Raw genomic sequence first — 22,394 nt, forward strand, 5'->3', positions numbered from 1 at the left:
TTTTTTTAGGAAAATAAACTTGCATTATAGTTTTTTTTTTAAAGAGGAAACTTGCATTATAAACTGAGACCAGAAGTACCCAAAATGGAAAGATACAAAAGTAATACTAATTGATTTAAGTCTTAGTTTTAGTTCCAATGAGAATATGGTGAATAGTATTGCTTCCCAGTCATATTTCAATCTACCTCGTAAGCTATGGAGATTTTTTCATGTGTCATAACTTAACTATTGCCTACGAAATAATCAGAACCACGTATTTACTATAAAATAATTAATAGTTTAGATGAGTAGCAAATGAAATAATTAGATGATGTTAGCATATATAACAGAATAGTTTTATCCTACATTGGTAGAATAAAGCAAGAGCAAGGCAAATGAGCATAGTCACTGAAATAATATCACAAAGGTGGGCTCTGCCAAAAAAAAACAGACAAAGGTCCGATATATAATTAGAAAAATGAAACTGAACCACACCTATCATTATGAGGTGTATATGACACTATTATTACTCTTAAAATGAAAACACACCAGCAACAAAATTTCAAAGCATTAGTAACCAACAGTGAATGTTATAAAATATTAACCAACATTTCGATCAAATTTACATGCTTGAAGAAACTAAGCAGATACAAAACAAATTCCTAATGTTGTGTATTGAAAGAAGAAACCAAAATCATATGAACACTCATCTACTGTTGCTACGATATAATTACTCCTTTAATTGTTAAGAAGCTCTGTGTATTGCAGAATGCTAAAGTAATGATATCTATAATCTACATTAGTGCAATGTCAATGCAGACTTTAACAGAAAGAAAGTACATGTGTTTCTTGTTTAAGAGGTTACAAATAATTCTCAAGGGAGTTAAAATCTTAATAGGATAATGTGTCATGTATCAAACTTGACACACACTATGCTATTTTGCGACATTTGCAAAATCTATGTTCAACTTAAAAAAAATTAGTTAACACTATTGCACTGAAACTTGCTGGTAGCTTAGACATCGCCTCTTTGCAAAAATGTAACACAGAAGTTTGGTGTCATACTTCTTTCTCATTGCCATTGGAATTTGAACCAAAATCATTGGATAAAAGCACACAGATCCTTCAACGTCATCAACCTTGTTTGGTTATGCAAATTGAATTGAGAATTATGAAACATATTCATAAAACTCTTCCTTGTCATCGACCAAAGATGTCACATAGTGTCTCTAGCTTCCACTCTTCCTTGTCAACATCGACATAAAACTGCTTGGTACCCTCAAGGATCAGCTCATCAGGCTTTTTCATGAACTTTCGAGTAATCTCTAGGGCTTCAGGTGGCATTGCAGCAGAGATTACTCCAACCTGAATTTCAGAGGGAAGTAGCTTGAAGATTTCATCGATCTGCAACACCAATCAAAAGTTCAAACTGTTAAGATGTGTTTATAAAGTATAAACAATGCAATTATTAAATCAAAAAGTAAAAATCAAGCATGTCACAAACCTTATCCTTGAAACCAAGTGAAAGCATTTCATCAACCTCATCTATAACAAACATTTTTATGCAATCTAGGCGAGTACGCCCCTTCTGCAGCACGTCATACACACACCCCAGAGTACCAACAATAATGTGAACACCACCTTTGAAAATGAATTGATCATCCATGTCATACACACTCGGAGTACCTTCAACATTGTAACTGTTGTAAGCAACTTTGAGAAAGCGCTGATGATTCTCCCTATGAACACTTGTCCCCTCGACGCAAGCATGAATCCTTACACCATGGAATTGACCAAGATCTTGCACAACCACCTTAATCTGTAAAGCTAGTTCCGAGGTTGGGGTTAAGACCACAGCCTGGCAATGAACCAATCCATATCAAGCTTCTTCAGAATTCCAATACAGAATGTTGCTGACATCCCAGTTCCAGACGGATCCTGTAAAATCACATCCAAACCTTCACAGAAAGGAGCAATTACCATTTGCTGGATTGAAGAGGGCCTCCCAAAACCTTCGGAAACAAAATAAAAAGCATTACACACATGATTTTTTGAAAACTGTGTAGCAAGAGTAACATATACTGTTTTTAAAAAACATAGCACACGTGATTATGTCTCTTCACTTCAGTAAATAATTTTGAAACAAATATATATTTAAAATACCAAAACTGCATTGGATTTTATTATTGTTACCTCAACTATCTTGTAGAACTTGTATATGTCTTCAAGATATTCAACAGCAGCTAACTCATTGTTAGCATCACCAGGATCAATGTCAATAATCTCCTTTGGTTTGTTAGTCAAACCACATGCAGCCTAAAAGAACATGAAAAGAATATGTAAACAAACTAAAGAACATGTAAAAGAGAATTCAATCCAACAACATAACATGTAACAACAAACATGTTTTGGTTTTGCAGTGACTCTCTTCTGAACAGGTTTAGGGGCCACCACCACTCTTCTAGCCACTCTGCCGCAACTCCGTCAGCAACAATAGGAGGAGCATGTCCAGTTGGCACATTGACGCAAGATTGTTTCTTCAATTTCAAATCAAACATTAAATAATCACCTCAATGAAACATTAAATTAAATAATCAAAGAAAATAAAGATGAACCAACCTTATTGTTTTCAGCAACTGCTGCTGCCTGAGCATTGGCAAGTAATTGTGCACAAAAGTCATCAACAATCAAAATTAAAATCAAAAGGGAATGAGAGAGAAAATTAAAGGGAGAAGAAGAGAAAGATAGAGAAAGGGAAAAAACCTTGTGACAGGGCGATTTGACTTAACTTCAACACCTTTTAGTGTGACAACATTTCCAATATCAAGAAGCGGTCTACAAATCCTTCCTCGATCAAGGACTTCCAATGCTCCAATTCTCTATATCAAGTTATCACATGACCTCAATATAATCATCAAGAAAACAGCAGACAAAGAAAAAACCGATCACTCTTTGGAAGCTTATTTGTTAAATATGTATGAGCGTTGCGAAGTAGCTTTCAATCCTTTAGGAACCACAGTGCAATCTAAGCAATCCAACAAAGGAAAAAAAAACCCTGCAAATATGATGTGATCTATTTTATTGATAGTATTGCACTATAGGACATAAATCATCTAAACAAATATACATAGGATGAACAATGCAAATCCTGCTTCAGAAACCAATAACTTATGGAGAAACATGAATGAAGAAAGAAAGAAAAGAAATTCATATAATCAAGTGAACTGATATTTGTTAATTAATGTGATTATGATCATGCTCAATAACTTGAGCACCTCTATTCTTCACCAGGATTAATAGTCATAGGCTCCAATATTGTCCTTTCCATTCATAAACTCTATGTAGCAGAAATCTTCACTCTTTTACAGTATAAAGGGCTCCAATATTGTCCTTTAACTTACATGAACGTATCAAGTCTATAGCTGACCTGGTTTGGTCAACCTTATTGGATTGAATTCAACAATGAATGTTCGCCATTTTAGTCGAATAAGCTCGAGATTTTCATAGTCATCGTCAATAGTGGCTAACCAATCAAATTTTACTGCACATAGACAAACAAACATTATACTAAATCAACATACGCTGCAATGATATATAAATGACATAATTCGTATATGTATGTCTCATTCTTTCTATAATTAAAAAAATCATGCTAATTTTCAGTTCCATCACATTATAACTCTAAGTCCGATTAAAGTCATCATATGAAATCTATATAAATAAAACAACATTACGAACGCAACACATACTGATTCATAGTTTGATTGCAACACATACTGATACATAGTTTGATTACCAATAGTGGTCAACCCTGCACAAATCATCAGAAATTATAGAAACAACACAAAGATGGACAAATGCACCAGACTCAATTTTTTCTTAAAAAAAAAAAAAAAAAACCAAATTTTCAAATCCTTTTTAGTTAGCATTTTACAAAAACAGTATATTCATTAAAATTTGGCAACATAACGTAATCATATAACAATGATACATAGTTTCCCAAATGGAGAATACGATAACAAAAAAGAAAGCTTCATAGTTTGCACATAAAAATCTAAAACTGACTTACTGACCTACTCTATACCACTAAACAGCAAATACAGAAAAGACACAAAGGAATACTAAACAAAAAACGCATTATAAAACATAATAGAAAATAATTGGACTCAAATCAGCGAGAAACAGCGATTTCTGTATCCATTAGCCTGTTGGTTGCGCAGCAGTATAGAAGAAAGAAAAGGAAAATGATTTCAATTGGCCTTGATTTCACCACCGTAACCACCGACCATCTACCATAGTTCCACTTCAGGCACCGTCACCACCTCTGTAGCCACCGACCACCATTCATTTTCTTACAATCTTCAACTGTTCTTCCTTTTTTCAATCCCAACTAAACCGAACCACATCTTGAGCAGTGGAAACAAAGAACGTTAAAAAAGGGAAGAGGAAACAGATTCTGTGAATTGGAGAAGAAATGGTAGAGGTACGATGATGGCAGGGAGAAGGAGGTGAGGAAAGGAAGACGAAGAAGGGGAAAAGATGGAGAAGAGGAAGAGAGAGGGAGAGAGAGAGAGTGAGAGAGTGAAGGATGCAAATCGCATAAGAAATGAAACAACATTTATTAATTGCAATTGAATTTGAATTGATTGTTGTGATGTGTGCAAGCCAGCATTCAGATAAGATCAAAGGCTGATATGATAATGGTGCCTAAGGATAGAGATCCAACGGTCAGCATTGTTTGGAGCCAAAAAGATTAGGTTTAGGGTTGGCACATTTTCTTAACATTGTTATTAGTATTAGAAATAAGTTAGATGCGGTCAAATATTGAACCTAGTTAAAAGTTGAAATATAATTGCCAACTACACTGTGTGTCTGAATTACTATCCTGCATACTAATATGAAATGAAATATATCTATGGGAATATGCATGTTAATGTTTAGTAAAGATAGATGGGATATCTTTTGGTTTAAATAAAGTTCTTGAGTTGGAATCCAAACTTAAGAGTGTAAAGTAAACACAATGAATTTTTTTTGACATTTATTATGATTCTACTCAACTTAAGAGGTGTATGTATACTTAGTTTCTCTAATTATGCGTAGAAGATAATCAATTTACACAAAAGAGATCTGCATAGTAATTATGAGATGACTATGAAAATTTGAACAAATTTATGTAAAGATTTAATCAAAGGACAAAAACTCAATAAAAAAACTAGTCTAAACTACTAACATTCCAACTATTTGATCACATCGAAACATCATGATTTAGGTACAACATTAAACACATGTATTCATTTAATGTGAAACTCCTAACATTACAACTATGATTTGGTCACATTGGAACAAAATTATTCTCTTTCTCAACTAAATTCATATTATGAGCAACTTTTCCCCCTTAATTTCTATACACATATTTGCATTTTTTTTAATGCGCATCTCTAATTCATATTGAAGGTGGGATAGTTTATCCCTACTATTATGAGTTATGACTTTGAGGGACAAAATACAAAGGGCCCAATTGAAGTACAACTTGGCTAGCCCCTAGCTAGGACTTGTTTGGATGGGCGTGATTCAATATATTTGAAGAAAAACGAAAAACGAAAAACAAAAGGAATATGCTAATATTTAAAGATATTGGGAGAAATAGTATTTATATGCATGCTAACACCTACTTTCCTTGCTTGGCTATTTTTGTAGTGCTGTTAGAGACATGGCTAATTGTCTTTACTAGTCGTTTCTATAAGAATCAATATATTCCCATCCTTTATTTCTTAATTAATTTTACTTTTAATTAAAATTAATTCACTAGAAATATACAATTAATAGAAAAAATTGATGTAAAATGTTTTTTGAGATATTTACCATCTCTATTAAAAATAAAGCATATACAAATGTTTTCTTTTTGAATTAAGTGTAGTTTAGCACATAAATTGTCATTGTTTGACCTTTTGAGCTTTAAGGATCCAGTCTATATAAATGCATGTACCCCATGTACACTTCTTATAAGTGAGGCTTATAGCTGGATTCACTTTTTTGGGTAGTATTATAGCTGGATTCATGCTTCTTCTTATCTTCAACAAAATATGTTTATTCCATCACATTATTTAAACTGTTCATTTAATCATTGTACTTTTCTTTTATCAGTTTTTTGGTTTGTGATGATCGACTAGTTTCTTTCTTCAATTTGATTTGCCTGTATGATGTAGGAAGGTTTCTATAATAAGTTTATATATATCAGCTTAATTTTATTATTTGTTTGTTTTGTTTTCAGTTTGTTATTTTCGGTTCATTAGAGTTTTGTTTCGTTATTTCCTTATATAAGAGATTTTTCTCAATTTCTGGTGGATTTCAGAACCCTATTTTCACTTGTTTCTTTTCAATCTAGGTTTAACATTTGATAGCATACGTTTCCTACTGCATCATTTATATATAATATATATCATTGCCTATTCTAAGAGAATTTTATCCAATATTTTATTTTTATAAAAACGAACTTATTTAATAACACGATAATATATAATTAACTGATAATATGGTAATAAATAAAATAAGTTTTTAAGTGAATAAATAAATAAATTTTTTCTGACAGAAAATAAATAAGTTTTGCCTTTCCAAAAAATGAACTTTAATATATGAAATATAAATTAACATCTTTGAAAAGTATACATTGATGGCATTTTTTTATTATTCAGCTCATTTTTATAGAAATATATTTAAATATGAATTAATTTATATGTTTGACAGGAATATGAATGAATTAATTTTTTTTAAAGAACGAATGAATTAATTTATTCAATCATTTTTCATCAAAAATAAATTTAACAAAATCAATTATCACCGCTTGTATATCTAATAAACTATTGGTATGGTTTTGGGTTAAGTCTAAGATTAAAGATTTTTCTTATGGTTACTATCAATGGAGCACTCAACCACTCAGATGTCTATGAGTGAATTAAACTGCTAATTGATTATATTTTTTTTTCTTTTTTGATTTAGTGGCACTGTTGTTTGGTGCCTTTTCTGTAATCTTTAACATTTGTTTATTCTCAATCATAGCATTCCTTGTGTTGTGATTATTCTCGATCATAGTATTCTTGTGTTGTGATTGTGTTGTTTTAATATATCATACTTCTTGGCCTTTTAAGTGATAAATTCATGGTAAAAAAAAGTCAATCTCTAAAGTTTAGAGATGTTAAATACAATATTTTTAAGATAACGTTTCTTTTTTGGACTTCTTATCAAGTGTCCTAAGGATACTTAGCATTTCCCAAAAAAAAAGCTGATTATCATTTTTCATTTTGGTTTGATGGTCTATTGTTTTGATTTTTTTTTTGAGGGAGGCCTATTGTTTTGATGTTTTAATATATCAAATTTTTTGCTTTTCTAAACTAAAGTCAATTGTTTTTATAAAAAAAGAAGAAGTCAATTTTAGTAATAAGTAGATATATACATAGGATATTGTTTGGTAGAATTGTAGGTGGAGCATGTTTTTGCATTAAAGAGGAGAAGAAAGCCCATGGCATATCCATCATGTACTATAATTTATGCATGCATGGACTAAGGAATGGAGCAATAGATACTTCCAATAGAGTCTCAAGTTTCAAGAACCCAACTTCTTTAATTCATTCTAGCCACTAAATACGATTCCCTTCCTTGTACAATTTTGTACATTGAATCTGCTGCTCTCTTCCTGATATGCCATCTCGCATCTCCCTCCCACAATTATTATTTTGGTACATATAGATATCAATTAGATAAGATTAAGATAAGAAGTTTTCCAATTAATTTTCCTATATATTTGCAAGTGGTGAGACATTTTTTGGAATTTTTAGTGGGCCTTGAAAGGGGCAAAACAGTAGCAGATAGATATTGTATCAGCAGTAGAAAATAAAACAAAGAAAAGAGTAGATAAGAAACTGCAATATATATATATATATATATATATATATATATATATATATATATATATATATATATATATATATATATATATATATATATACCTCAAAACTCTCATGCTATTAATTGACAAACCGCAGTATATTTCGTCTGCACGAAATGTAATAATATTGCTGTTTTATTTAAAATTGTTGTTTTCATAAAAAAAATATATTGTTTTTTAAGAGGGAAAAAATAATTTTATTTTGTCTTTTTAAATTTCAATTCCATATTAGTATTTTTCTATAAGGATTTTTTTTAGTATCAATAATAAAATGATAATAAAGAAGGAAGAGAGGGAGGGAGTACATAGGCGCAGTGATATTAATTTGGCTTAATTAATGATTTGATCCTTTAAGTTATTTGTTGGTTACATTTTGATCCCATAAGTTTTTAACGTTACAATTTGGTCCCTTAAGTTATTTGTTGGTTACATTTTGGTCCCATAAGTTATTAACGTTACAATTTGGTCCCTTAACTTACTTTTTGGTTTCGTTTTGGTCCTTTAACTTATTTTTTGGTTTCGTTTTGATCCCTTAACTCTAATAACATAAAGGACCAGAGTGGTTAACGGAGGAAGAGTTAAGGTACCAAAACGAAACCAAAAAATAAGTTAAGGGACCAAATTGTAACGTTAATAACTTATGGGACCAAAATGTAACCAACAAATAACTTAAGGGACCAAATTGTAAAGTTAATAACTTATGGGACCAAAATGTAACCAACAAATTACTTAAGGGACCAAATCATTAATTAAGCCTATTAATTTCTATCAATTGCAGAACAGTTTGTTGGCACTAAAATACTAATATAATATTGTGCTTAAAAAAATTGGGCTAGCTATAGCTATATGAATATATATCATAAATTTGCCTAATTATAATTATTATAATATAACAAGAACATTATTTGTTTGTACAGGTTGTATGGATTGGTACTAAGCTTCGATAATGAATGCAGTTTATATATTATTGAGGGTTAGTCAAAGAGAATATATATAAGATGGAAATTACTTAAGAAACTAGAAAGAAAAACAAATTAATAGGGGGACATAGTAGTTTTCTGTTGATGTATTCCACAAAGAAAGTGATGGGGAAAATGAGATGTAGAAAGCAGGTCCCATTCACCTTTTGCTATGGTATATAGGGTCATTTTTAAGGGTATGCAACTAGTACATATATAGAAAATGGGGACCTATAGAGAGACTCTTGAACAAAAAATAAAGTTGGAGAGGGAGGGTCTAGGTGAGAGAGGGTCCATATGTGATAATAATGGAAGTTGCCCTCATCCTCTCTGGATTTGTTCCTACAAAGTTTGAAATATTAATTTGGTTGCCCCTTACCTTACAATATTGCTTCAAGCTTCAAATGAGAGAATAAATTTGCAAGCAAAGCTTGATTTAGACTAATGAATAATGTTAATGTCAAGTGGCACCATAGAAATAGAAATGAAAGAGAGAGTGTGCCCTCTTGCAAAACAAAAAATTGATAAATGAAAATACATAGTTAGGTCTCGGAGACTCACCATGATCATATAAAACTTCAATCCAAAAAACACCGACAAAACTAGGTCATTGTAAGATCTTAGCTGAATCCATACTAAATGAAGTGCCTTCTTGCAACTTTTGCAAAGCATCATCCTACCACATGATCAAATTTTAACTCCAAGAAAGGTATGTGTCATTAGAATGACAAATAACTAATTATAACAAAAAAAATCAATGTCATGTTTAGCAACTAAATATGATGTCAATTCGTAACCTATGATTATCCGACAAATTTGAACAGGCTGTTTTTTAAAACCCATCAATCCCTTTCTTTAAAATGTACCTCACTTGTTGATTAATCAAACACAAGCAACTCGTTGAAAGGATTAGACTTTTATTAAGTATTCAACATTAGAGTATCTAAGCACATCATTATTTATCGGTTTCTATAGCTAACTCTTGCCCATTCAAGTTAACTTTAAGATTATACATTATCAATATGAAAAGACAGAAATTTTACTTTAAAGGTGGACATGATGATGACTAGACAATCAAAATATTATGTAAAAATACAAATGTCAAAAAAAATGTTTTTGTTTGAACGAAAAGGAAGACTAGAAGTAGAAAGAAACTAGGCATGACAATGGGGCGGGGTGGAGACGGGTTTTACCTTCCCCGTCCCCATACCCAAATGGGGCGGGGTGGAGACGGGTTTTACCTTCCCCGTCCCCATACCCGATTTGAATATACTTACTCGTTACCCTACCCATACCCAACGGGGATGAGAATTTGAATCACATCCCCGTCCCCAACGGGTTCGGGTATCCCCGCCACATCCCCGTCCCCGCATTGAATAATTTTTTTAATAAAAAATAGAAGTTTTTTTTCATCCCCAAGAGCAACGTTGTAATACATTATCCAACAATACGCTCACTTTAACATTTGTTAGACGGATTGATTTAGTTGATCCTTTAAATATCAATGATAGTTTTTATAAAAATGACAATTATCAAACAAAATAACATGACATATCATCATAAAGTAATTTTTTACATTTGGGACGGGTTTGGGTATGGGTTCGGGGTGGGTACCTATATACCCGTTACCCATTCCATACCCGTGTTTTGAAATCGGGGAAAACCCATACCCATACCCAAACCCAGTCAAAACGGGGAAAACCCGTCAAATTGGGTTTGGTTCGGGCGGGTAACCACGGGTATGAGTTTTGTTGCCATGCCTAAAAGAAACGTTCATAATGAAAGTACGATAATTAAATGATTAAATTAATTAGAATGTTGATTGTGACGCTTATTATGAGGGAGAAATTGATTACTATGTTTAGAAAGGTATTAAGGAGTGAGGACAAGACGTTGATCATTGGAAGTTTTGATTATTTTTCAATTTAAATGGAATGAAAGGTTACTACTAATATGGACAGCCATATTAGGTGGTATATGATGGATTATTAGATTCATCTATGTTCTAGGAATATGAATCTTGATACTCAACCAACGAAGACCACTACACATTCATTATAATGTCCTACCTGAACCACTCACAACTCACAAACACCACCCCAGCACCGCCCCCTTGTATTGTATTATTTTATTCATTAGTATAATCATACGATACGACGAGAGAGCTCAACCTAAAAGATTAGCGAATTGGATAAGAAAACTTCTTGATTTAAATATACAATAACATTGACCAATTGTATTTACTCAATGTAAAATTCTAATAACTTATTTCAACCACTATCATCAATAAAAAAAACCAATTGTTAGTTTGAGCGAAATGACGCGTTAATGATAAGTTTGTCAAAGAAGATGAAGATAATCTTATACATTTTTTTTTAGCAGATAATCTTATACATTAACAAAAGAAAGAATTAGAAATGTATAAATAGCGAGTGCAAGAACTTTTTTTTTTTTAAGAAGAGTGCAAGAATATTTTGAAAAGAAGAATGACAAGTTTTAATCTCAATCATACCTTCAATATTAAAGAGATTTGTATGATTAAATGCACTTAGCGATCATATTTTCACTGATTTACTATTTTAGTCTACAAATTTATAAATTTATGAAAATTGTTTTTACTATTTAATCTGAAACCTATTTTTATTGAAGTTGAAATATTGAGTTGAGAAATCACCCAATTATTAAGGCATACTATTAGTATATTTTCGAAAATTCCTACATTAGTGAAAATTGAAGTTTTGGTCCACCCAGACCCAAAATAAAATAGAAAAACTGAAAGGAGTGGACCCAGTTTTTGTGCTATGGAACACGCCCACGTGGCAGTCATATCAGTAGGGCCCATTGCCCACGGCCTCGGTTATGGACATTATCGATTGCCTCTCTGTCCCACACACTCACTCCTCTCTCTTCTAATAATTCCGGTCACACCCTCTCAGACTCAGACTCCGCCATTCTCAGCTCAATTTTTTCTTTTTATTTCTTTTCATTTTAACTTAAGTTTTTAATTTTTATCTTTAGTGGTATCCACTTTTAAGTGCTTAATTTTGTCTTGTTTGAGAAATTTTCACCAATTCGTTCAATTTGATGACATGACAATAAATTAGATTATGTCATGTGACAACCAATGCTTAATTGACGAGAGTTAAAGTAATAGAGAGATAAAGTAAAATTATAATGTGAGTATGAGAGAGAAAGTTGTCACAAAAGTTGTTAAAAAATGATTGTATAAATATCATTTCTTTTTTAAAAAATGGGGTGTAAAATTAAGGTATGGCCAAACATGTAAGCTCCTAGAAGATCAATTGAAATGTATCCAAAGATTTTGAGTGATCAACTTATTTCCATACCATCAAATTGGATGGTCACATGATCGATCAAGCTTTCTTAAACGAGGATCGAAATTACGCAATTAAAAATGAATGACCAAAATTGTAATTTACAAGTTTATGTATAAAATTACTTTTTAAACTTTCAATACATTCATTCTCTCAACAAAAAAAAACTTTCAATACATTGAATGTATCATTTTCAACAAAAATTTTTGTTTAACTTTTTTTTCCTTAAGATACTTGTTGCCATTTCTTTTTGATTAAAATAGAACCAAAATACTTGAAAAAAAAAAGAACCAAAATTGCATTTAAGTCTTTTATTATAATCAAACTTTTTAAACTAAAAATAATAATTTCACATACCCATTCCCCGAACTAATAAAAATAATAATTTCATATACTCTCTCATTCCCCCCTTCATTATATATACGTGTAACAGCTTCTACTCTCACTTCACTCTTTTCTTCTCATAACTCTCCATTTCTACAAAGAGCATAGCGCACAATATCAACATTGCCCAAGTGCGTAGTTTAGCACGTAACAAGACCTAGTACATTGCACACTCTGAAAACAGTACAGTACCCAAAACAAACAACAAGATCAACATGTTACATTGTCTTAACACTTCTGGAAATCTAGTAGGAGGAACCATTTCCGACATGACAGTGTTGGAAAGACAAAGAGCAAGGAAGAAGTTCCAACATGAACATGAACACGAACAAGATCAGCAACACCGACGTTACTTTTCGGGAAATGGTTTATCTTCACAACAATTTTTGATGGTTGGTTGTGATTCTGCTCTTGGTGAAGTTGTAGCTAACTCTATGAAACCCGACCCGGGTTTCGAAAACGTCGAAGAAACCATTAAGAAAAGGAAAGCTGATAACAAGGTGGATATAAAGTCCAAAGACAAGAGGATCAAAGTGAGTGTTGAAGAAGGTGAATCCAAAATCACTGAGCAAACAAAGGGACAGAAGAATACAAAGTTGAAAAATAGAGAAAATTGTGATGATGTTGGTTCCAAGGAAAATTCGAAAGGTTCAGAGATTCAAAATCAAAAGCCTGATTACATTCATGTTCGAGCACGTCGCGGTCAAGCTACTGATAGTCATAGCTTAGCTGAAAGAGTGAGTATAAATTAACAATTACTTTCACTATTTTTCTCTTAATTTGTCATTATTTGGTTAATAAAAAGTGATTATCAATAAACTCATTTTACACAATTGATTTGATAGTAAAAAATGATGTAACACGGTGAAGAAGTTATTCCGACGATCATGATTGATGGATAGTGTAAAAACATTTTACTTATAACAATTAACTCATTTATATTTTACTAAATTGTTTAATTTGGTTTAATGCTAAAATTACAGTTAATAGGAGGTAGAATCTGTTTTAAAAACATAGTTTCTATAATGAAATCAAATAGACACTTATTATGTGCAATATAGGTTAGCTCGGTATGATTTTTCTGTTTATTACTCGGAGTTTAAAGGCCAACGTTTGTTCTGTTTTGTGCAGGTTAGAAGGGAAAAAATAAGCGAAAGGATGAAGTATTTGCAAGATTTAGTACCAGGATGTAACAAAATTGCAGGCAAAGCTGGAATGCTTGATGAAATTATTAACTATGTTCAGTCTCTTCAAAGACAAGTTGAGGTTAGAGTTCTAGTATGATAAATTAGTTACTTAGGCTGCATGAATTATAGTGTTTGATTAAGTTTAAGTTTATAATATGGTTTCAATTTTAAGAATAATTTAAAGTCTATCTAACTAATTTGTACATTATCACCAAATGCAGTTCTTGTCAATGAAATTAGCAGCTGTAAACCCAAGACTTGACTTCAACATTGATGAATTGTTTGCCAAAGAGGTATGGACACAATGCAAAATTTTATGGTTTTAGTAAAAAGGTCCGCGGCCAGCATCATGATTTTTGATGCCAGGTCCACGACCGTGATTAAGGCTGTATCATCTACATTTGACCGTAATTAAGGCGTTATGAGTCAACATTTGACCGCGATTATCCACAATATCGCGAATCACAACACAGCCATTAATGATTTGCGCTTTTTGTTTTAGAATGCATGCTGAAGTGCTCTTAAATTATTTGATCTTTACAGGTGTTTACTCAAAATTTTCCAATGATGCAATCAGAAATGTCTAACCCTGCATATCTTCAATTCAATTCAACACAACAACTAGTTTCATGTTGTGGTGGATTGATAAACAATATGGGGATAGTCCCTCCGGAAATTGGGGTTCGAAGGAACATTAATGCACCGGCATCTGCATCTTTACCTGAAATCTTTCTTGACTCATCATGTTTCACTGTATGTTTCCTCTCTGTGTATCCGTCCTCTAAAATATTGTTCCTAATCAATCATTAATATGATTAGTCTTCTACAATTGATCTTAATTTATGTGTATTGCAGCATATCCTACCATCCTCAACTTGGGAAGGTGATTTTCAAAATCTTCATAGTGTGGATTTTGATCAAGGAAGATCAACATCATTTCCTTCTCAACCATTTACAGGTAGATACAAATTTATGACATGTCAAATCACTTTTTGCCTTAGCCTGCAATCTTAGAAGTAGAAAGTAGAAGCAAGACAAATTGAATTTTCATACCATAGATGATAGAGACTTGAGAGCCCCACAGATATTGATAAGTCCTTTTCATCAAAATGAAGATTTTTTATTTCATTACTTTTCTTTTTATCTGCTAATGATTGAAAGTTGAAAATTCGGCCGTGGTTACCTTGCAAACCTTTATATTCCGGAAAAACGCGGTAGATTCGATGCGGGAACACTTCTAAATGTTTTGTTTTATGACTGCAGGCATGATTGAAGCTAGCAATCTGAAGATGGAGATGTAAACCTGAACTTTTTGCTCACTCCAAATGCTTCTTATCAAAATTCTTTCTCTCTTAAAGTACATAACATATTTTGGTTGTATACTGCTTATTATAAATAAGATCATTTTAGTACCTGTTACATTCTCCTTCTTTTGGACATTCAAGTTACAATATAGCCACTAGAAAAAAGAATAAGAAAAAAAAGAGAGAGATTTGTGAGCAGGCATCTGATCCATTGCAAATTAGGGTGTTGGTGGATGCCTTCCATTGCATTTGATTCAATGTTTTGAAAACCAAAACGGACATTAAACCTGCAAGAAATTCGGTTCATGATTCACCTGCTTTAATCTGTTAAAATCAAGATGAAACCATGATCACTGCTCAAATAACTGAATCGTAGACAATGTCATTCGTGGTTCTACCGATTGAACCGCCCATAAAAAAGAATCAAACATTAAAACGTTGATTTGATTAGATTTTTATTTTTTTATTGCATTAGATAATGTTACAAGAAGAGTAAATCAGAATATACACAACAATTGAGAAGAATAAGAAAATTTATGGTCAATTATTTTTGTTTTGATTTCACAAGTACTAAAGTTGTTAAAAAGAAGTCCCGAGCAAAGCTTAATTGGTATAGACATTGCAATACGCATACACGTGGGTCAAAGTTTGAACCTTGAATTATTAACTTATTCACTTTAAGGGGTGGAATTCTAGTCACTGGACTACTTGACGAAAAATAGTTGTAAAATGTAAGTTGTTTTGATTATTTATTTACACTAGTCCCCCTACCCGTGCTATCGCACGGGCATTTATAGTCTTGATTATAAAAAGTATAGTACCAAGCCAAGTATCATATAGTAAGAAATCAAAATACAGTATATAAATGAAAAGTAAACTCTTCCCTCCATTCCCTCTTAGTCTTTAAACCTTGGTAACTTTCTAATTTTTTTTAGGAAAATAAACTTGCATTATAGTTTTTTTTTAAAGAGGAAACTTGCATTATAAACTGGGACCAGAAGTACCCAAAATGGAAAGATACAAAAGTAATACTAATTGATTTAAGTCTTAGTTTTAGTTCCAATGAGAATATGGTGAATAGTATTGCTTCCCAGTCATATTTCAATCTACCTCGTAAGCTATGGAGATTTTTTCATGTGTCATAACTTAACTATTGCCTACGAAATAATCAGAACCACGTATTTACTATAAAATAATTAATAGTTTAGATGAGTAGCAAATGAAATAATTAGATGATGTTAGCATATATAACAGAATAGTTTTATCCTACATTGGTAGAATAAAGCAAGAGCAAGGCAAATGAGCATAGTCACTGAAATAATATCACAAAGGTGGGCTCTGCCAAAAAAAAACAGACAAAGGTCCGATATATAATTAGAAAAATGAAACTGAACCACACCTATCATTATGAGGTGTATATGACACTATTATTACTCTTAAAATGAAAACACACCAGCAACAAAATTTCAAAGCATTAGTAACCAACAGTGAATGTTATAAAATATTAACCAACATTTCGATCAAATTTACATGCTTGAAGAAACTAAGCAGATACAAAACAAATTCCTAATGTTGTGTATTGAAAGAAGAAACCAAAATCATATGAACACTCATCTACTGTTGCTACGATATAATTACTCCTTTAATTGTTAAGAAGCTCTGTGTATTGCAGAATGCTAAAGTAATGATATCTATAATCTACATTAGTGCAATGTCAATGCAGACTTTAACAGAAAGAAAGTACATGTGTTTCTTGTTTAAGAGGTTACAAATAATTCTCAAGGGAGTTAAAATCTTAATAGGATAATGTGTCATGTATCAAACTTGACACACACTATGCTATTTTGCGACATTTGCAAAATCTATGTTCAACTTAAAAAAAATTAGTTAACACTATTGCACTGAAACTTGCTGGTAGCTTAGACATCGCCTCTTTGCAAAAATGTAACACAGAAGTTTGGTGTCATACTTCTTTCTCATTGCCATTGGAATTTGAACCAAAATCATTGGATAAAAGCACACAGATCCTTCAACGTCATCAACCTTGTTTGGTTATGCAAATTGAATTGAGAATTATGAAACATATTCATAAAACTCTTCCTTGTCATCGACCAAAGATGTCACATAGTGTCTCTAGCTTCCACTCTTCCTTGTCAACATCGACATAAAACTGCTTGGTACCCTCAAGGATCAGCTCATCAGGCTTTTTCATGAACTTTCGAGTAATCTCTAGGGCTTCAGGTGGCATTGCAGCAGAGATTACTCCAACCTGAATTTCAGAGGGAAGTAGCTTGAAGATTTCATCGATCTGCAACATCAATCAAAAGTTCAAACTGTTAAGATGTGTTTATAAAGTATAAACAATGCAATTATTAAATCAAAAAGTAAAAATCAAGCATGTCACAAACCTTATCCTTGAAACCAAGTGAAAGCATTTCATCAACCTCATCTATAACAAACATTTTTATGCAATCTAGGCGAGTACGCCCCTTCTGCAGCACGTCATACACACACCCCAGAGTACCAACAATAATGTGAACACCACCTTTGAAAATGAATTGATCATCCATGTCATACACACTCGGAGTACCTTCAACATTGTAACTGTTGTAAGCAACTTTGAGAAAGCGCTGATGATTCTCCCTATGAACACTTGTCCCCTCGACGCAAGCATGAATCCTTACACCATGGAATTGACCAAGATCTTGCACAACCACCTTAATCTGTAAAGCTAGTTCCGAGGTTGGGGTTAAGACCACAGCCTGGCAATGAACCAATCCATATCAAGCTTCTTCAGAATTCCAATACAGAATGTTGCTGACATCCCAGTTCCAGACGGATCCTGTAAAATCACATCCAAACCTTCACAGAAAGGAGCAATTACCATTTGCTGGATTGAAGAGGGCCTCCCAAAACCTTCGGAAACAAAATAAAAAGCATTACACACATGATTTTTTGAAAACTGTGTAGCAAGAGTAACATATACTGTTTTTAAAAAACATAGCACACGTGATTATGTCTCTTCACTTCAGTAAATAATTTTGAAACAAATATATATTTAAAATACCAAAACTGCATTGGATTTTATTATTGTTACCTCAACTATCTTGTAGAACTTGTATATGTCTTCAAGATATTCAACAGCAGCTAACTCATTGTTAGCATCACCAGGATCAATGTCAATAATCTCCTTTGGTTTGTTAGTCAAACCACATGCAGCCTAAAAGAACATGAAAAGAATATGTAAACAAACTAAAGAACATGTAAAAGAGAATTCAATCCAACAACATAACATGTAACAACAAACATGTTTTGGTTTTGCAGTGACTCTCTTCTGAACAGGTTTAGGGGCCACCACCACTCTTCTAGCCACTCTGCCGCAACTCCGTCAGCAACAATAGGAGGAGCATGTCCAGTTGGCACATTGACGCAAGATTGTTTCTTCAATTTCAAATCAAACATTAAATAATCACCTCAATGAAACATTAAATTAAATAATCAAAGAAAATAAAGATGAACCAACCTTATTGTTTTCAGCAACTGCTGCTGCCTGAGCATTGGCAAGTAATTGTGCACAAAAGTCATCAACAATCAAAATTAAAATCAAAAGGGAATGAGAGAGAAAATTAAAGGGAGAAGAAGAGAAAGATAGAGAAAGGGAAAAAACCTTGTGACAGGGCGATTTGACTTAACTTCAACACCTTTTAGTGTGACAACATTTCCAATATCAAGAAGCGGTCTACAAATCCTTCCTCGATCAAGGACTTCCAATGCTCCAATTCTCTATATCAAGTTATCACATGACCTCAATATAATCATCAAGAAAACAGCAGACAAAGAAAAAACCGATCACTCTTTGGAAGCTTATTTGTTAAATATGTATGAGCGTTGCGAAGTAGCTTTCAATCCTTTAGGAACCACAGTGCAATCTAAGCAATCCAACAAAGGAAAAAAAAACCCTGCAAATATGATGTGATCTATTTTATTGATAGTATTGCACTATAGGACATAAATCATCTAAACAAATATACATAGGATGAACAATGCAAATCCTGCTTCAGAAACCAATAACTTATGGAGAAACATGAATGAAGAAAGAAAGAAAAGAAATTCATATAATCAAGTGAACTGATATTTGTTAATTAATGTGATTATGATCATGCTCAATAACTTGAGCACCTCTATTCTTCACCAGGATTAATAGTCATAGGCTCCAATATTGTCCTTTCCATTCATAAACTCTATGTAGCAGAAATCTTCACTCTTTTACAGTATAAAGGGCTCCAATATTGTCCTTTAACTTACATGAACGTATCAAGTCTATAGCTGACCTGGTTTGGTCAACCTTATTGGATTGAATTCAACAATGAATGTTCGCCATTTTAGTCGAATAAGCTCGAGATTTTCATAGTCATCGTCAATAGTGGCTAACCAATCAAATTTTACTGCACATAGACAAACAAACATTATACTAAATCAACATACGCTGCAATGATATATAAATGACATAATTCGTATATGTATGTCTCATTCTTTCTATAATTAAAAAAATCATGCTAATTTTCAGTTCCATCACATTATAACTCTAAGTCCGATTAAAGTCATCATATGAAATCTATATAAATAAAACAACATTACGAACGCAACACATACTGATTCATAGTTTGATTGCAACACATACTGATACATAGTTTGATTACCAATAGTGGTCAACCCTGCACAAATCATCAGAAATTATAGAAACAACACAAAGATGGACAAATGCACCAGACTCAATTTTTTCTTAAAAAAAAAAAAAAAAAACCAAATTTTCAAATCCTTTTTAGTTAGCATTTTACAAAAACAGTATATTCATTAAAATTTGGCAACATAACGTAATCATATAACAATGATACATAGTTTCCCAAATGGAGAATACGATAACAAAAAAGAAAGCTTCATAGTTTGCACATAAAAATCTAAAACTGACTTACTGACCTACTCTATACCACTAAACAGCAAATACAGAAAAGACACAAAGGAATACTAAACAAAAAACGCATTATAAAACATAATAGAAAATAATTGGACTCAAATCAGCGAGAAACAGCGATTTCTGTATCCATTAGCCTGTTGGTTGCGCAGCAGTATAGAAGAAAGAAAAGGAAAATGATTTCAATTGGCCTTGATTTCACCACCGTAACCACCGACCATCTACCATAGTTCCACTTCAGGCACCGTCACCACCTCTGTAGCCACCGACCACCATTCATTTTCTTACAATCTTCAACTGTTCTTCCTTTTTTCAATCCCAACTAAACCGAACCACATCTTGAGCAGTGGAAACAAAGAACGTTAAAAAAGGGAAGAGGAAACAGATTCTGTGAATTGGAGAAGAAATGGTAGAGGTACGATGATGGCAGGGAGAAGGAGGTGAGGAAAGGAAGACGAAGAAGGGGAAAAGATGGAGAAGAGGAAGAGAGAGGGAGAGAGAGAGAGTGAGAGAGTGAAGGATGCAAATCGCATAAGAAATGAAACAACATTTATTAATTGCAATTGAATTTGAATTGATTGTTGTGATGTGTGCAAGCCAGCATTCAGATAAGATCAAAGGCTGATATGATAATGGTGCCTAAGGATAGAGATCCAACGGTCAGCATTGTTTGGAGCCAAAAAGATTAGGTTTAGGGTTGGCACATTTTCTTAACATTGTTATTAGTATTAGAAATAAGTTAGATTAGATATCTCTCAACATCTCATCGGTGTTAAATCAAGATTTTAAAAGTAAATAAAGAAACACATGTGAGCTTAACTCAGTAACTAAGACATTGCATTATATATGTTATGGTCGGAGTTCGAACCTTGTTCCCTGCTTACTCAATGTAGAGATGAATTTTTAGTCGTTAAGCTACTTAAAAAAAAAATAGTCTAGGGAACAAAAATCGTACAATTTGAAAATTATGAAATTAAAAGTGCATTTTTTTTTGGGTTAAATATGTTTTTGGTCCCTATAAAATTGCGACCTTCTAAGTTTAGTCCTTACTTAATTTTAATAGCTTTTTTAATCCCTACAAAAAAAATTTACTTATAATTTTAGTCCCTGCTAAAATAAATTTTGTTTAATTATCCTTAAACTATTAAATTTTTTAACGATTCTTTTTATACAAGTTTAGAACACTATGAAAGGTTCATTTACTAAAATCTATAATTTTTTAACATGAAATAAATTAAATATGAATTTTTTAAAACGACAAAAGTTTAGGATATAAGTAACAAAAATATGGACGTAGAAATCAAATTTTTGCGATATTTTTTTTGGAGGACCTTTTAATAACGTTCTTAACACGCCTGTAAAAAATTGTTGAAAAACGTAAGAGTTTAAGCATAAATTAAACAAATTTGGATTGAGTAAGGACTAATATTGAGTGCAGAAATTTTTTGTAGGGACTAAAAATGCTATTAAAATTAAGTAAGGACTAAACTTACAAGGTCGCAGTTTTGTAGGGACCAAAAACATAATTAACCCTTTTTTTTTAACAAGAAGATTAAAAGTGCAATTAAACCAATTAATTCTTCAATGGGTTAATTATGTTTTTGGTCCCTACAAAATTGCGACCTTGTAAGTTTAGTCCTTACTTAATTTTAATAGCATTTTTAATCCCTACAAAAAATTTCTGTACTCAATATTAGTCCTTACTCAATCCAAATTTGTTTAATTTATGCTTAAGAGAAATGCTAGCAACACTCTCTTTTAGACACTCTCTCTAACACTCCCTCTTTTATTGGATAAAATCAATGTATGTCCCACCACTTTATGTGGGTTCCATTTCCAAAGTGTATGACCCACATTGATTTAACCCAATGAAAGAGTGAGTGTTAGAGAAAGTGTCCAAATGAGAGTGTTGCTAGCACTCCTCTTATGCTTAAACACTTAAGTTTTTCAACAATTTTTTACAGGCGTGTTAAGAATGTTATTAAAAGGTCCTCCGAAAAAAATCTCGCAAAAATTTGATTTCTACGTCCATATTTTTGTTACTTATATCTTAAACTTTTGTCGTTTTAAAAAATTCATATTTAATTTATTTCATGTTAAAAAATTATAGATTTTAGTAAATGAACCTTTCATAGTGTTCTAAACTTGTATAAAAAGAATCGTTAAAAAATTTAAGAGTTTAAGGATAATTAAACAAAATTTATTTTAGCAGGGACTAAAATTAGAAGTAAATTTTTTTTGTAGGGATTAAAAAAGCTATTAAAATTAAGTAAGGACTAAACTTAGAAGGTCGCCATTTTATAGGGACCAAAAACATATTTAACCCTTCTTC

General features: G+C 32.2%; 3 protein-coding genes across 3 annotated transcripts; 1 reads left to right on the forward strand and 2 right to left on the reverse strand.

Annotated features, from left to right (window-relative positions):
* Window positions 1-739: 739 nt before the first annotated feature.
* Window positions 740-4,569, reverse strand: LOC146931047 (eukaryotic initiation factor 4A-3-like). The gene is made up of 8 exons (XM_085702535.1): window positions 3,729-4,569; window positions 3,407-3,520; window positions 2,743-3,034; window positions 2,599-2,625; window positions 2,383-2,516; window positions 2,173-2,295; window positions 1,484-1,991; window positions 740-1,383 (listed from the first exon to the last, which is right to left on the reverse strand). The coding sequence occupies exons 7-8, from the start codon at window positions 1,643-1,645 to the stop codon at window positions 1,180-1,182; spliced, it is 366 nt and encodes a 121-aa protein (XP_085558661.1). The 5' UTR covers window positions 1,646-1,991; window positions 2,173-2,295; window positions 2,383-2,516; window positions 2,599-2,625; window positions 2,743-3,034; window positions 3,407-3,520; window positions 3,729-4,569; the 3' UTR covers window positions 740-1,179.
* Window positions 4,570-12,664: 8,095 nt separating this feature from the next.
* Window positions 12,665-15,205, forward strand: LOC146931048 (transcription factor bHLH49-like). Its single transcript, XM_085702536.1, has 6 exons — window positions 12,665-13,336; window positions 13,731-13,865; window positions 14,008-14,079; window positions 14,330-14,539; window positions 14,642-14,744; window positions 15,050-15,205. The coding sequence occupies exons 1-6, from the start codon at window positions 12,815-12,817 to the stop codon at window positions 15,085-15,087; spliced, it is 1,080 nt and encodes a 359-aa protein (XP_085558662.1). The 5' UTR covers window positions 12,665-12,814; the 3' UTR covers window positions 15,088-15,205.
* A 1,549-nt stretch (window positions 15,206-16,754) lies between these two features.
* On the reverse strand, window positions 16,755-20,584 carry LOC146931049 (eukaryotic initiation factor 4A-3-like). Its single transcript, XM_085702537.1, has 8 exons — window positions 19,744-20,584; window positions 19,422-19,535; window positions 18,758-19,049; window positions 18,614-18,640; window positions 18,398-18,531; window positions 18,188-18,310; window positions 17,499-18,006; window positions 16,755-17,398 (listed from the first exon to the last, which is right to left on the reverse strand). The coding sequence occupies exons 7-8, from the start codon at window positions 17,658-17,660 to the stop codon at window positions 17,195-17,197; spliced, it is 366 nt and encodes a 121-aa protein (XP_085558663.1). The 5' UTR covers window positions 17,661-18,006; window positions 18,188-18,310; window positions 18,398-18,531; window positions 18,614-18,640; window positions 18,758-19,049; window positions 19,422-19,535; window positions 19,744-20,584; the 3' UTR covers window positions 16,755-17,194.
* Between the last annotated feature and the right edge of the window lie 1,810 nt (window positions 20,585-22,394).

This window comes from Medicago sativa, chromosome 4, assembly GCF_051527215.1.
Source record: "Medicago sativa cultivar Bolivia chromosome 4, Bolivia_mono, whole genome shotgun sequence".
NCBI classification, from domain to species: Eukaryota; Viridiplantae; Streptophyta; class Magnoliopsida; order Fabales; family Fabaceae; genus Medicago; species Medicago sativa.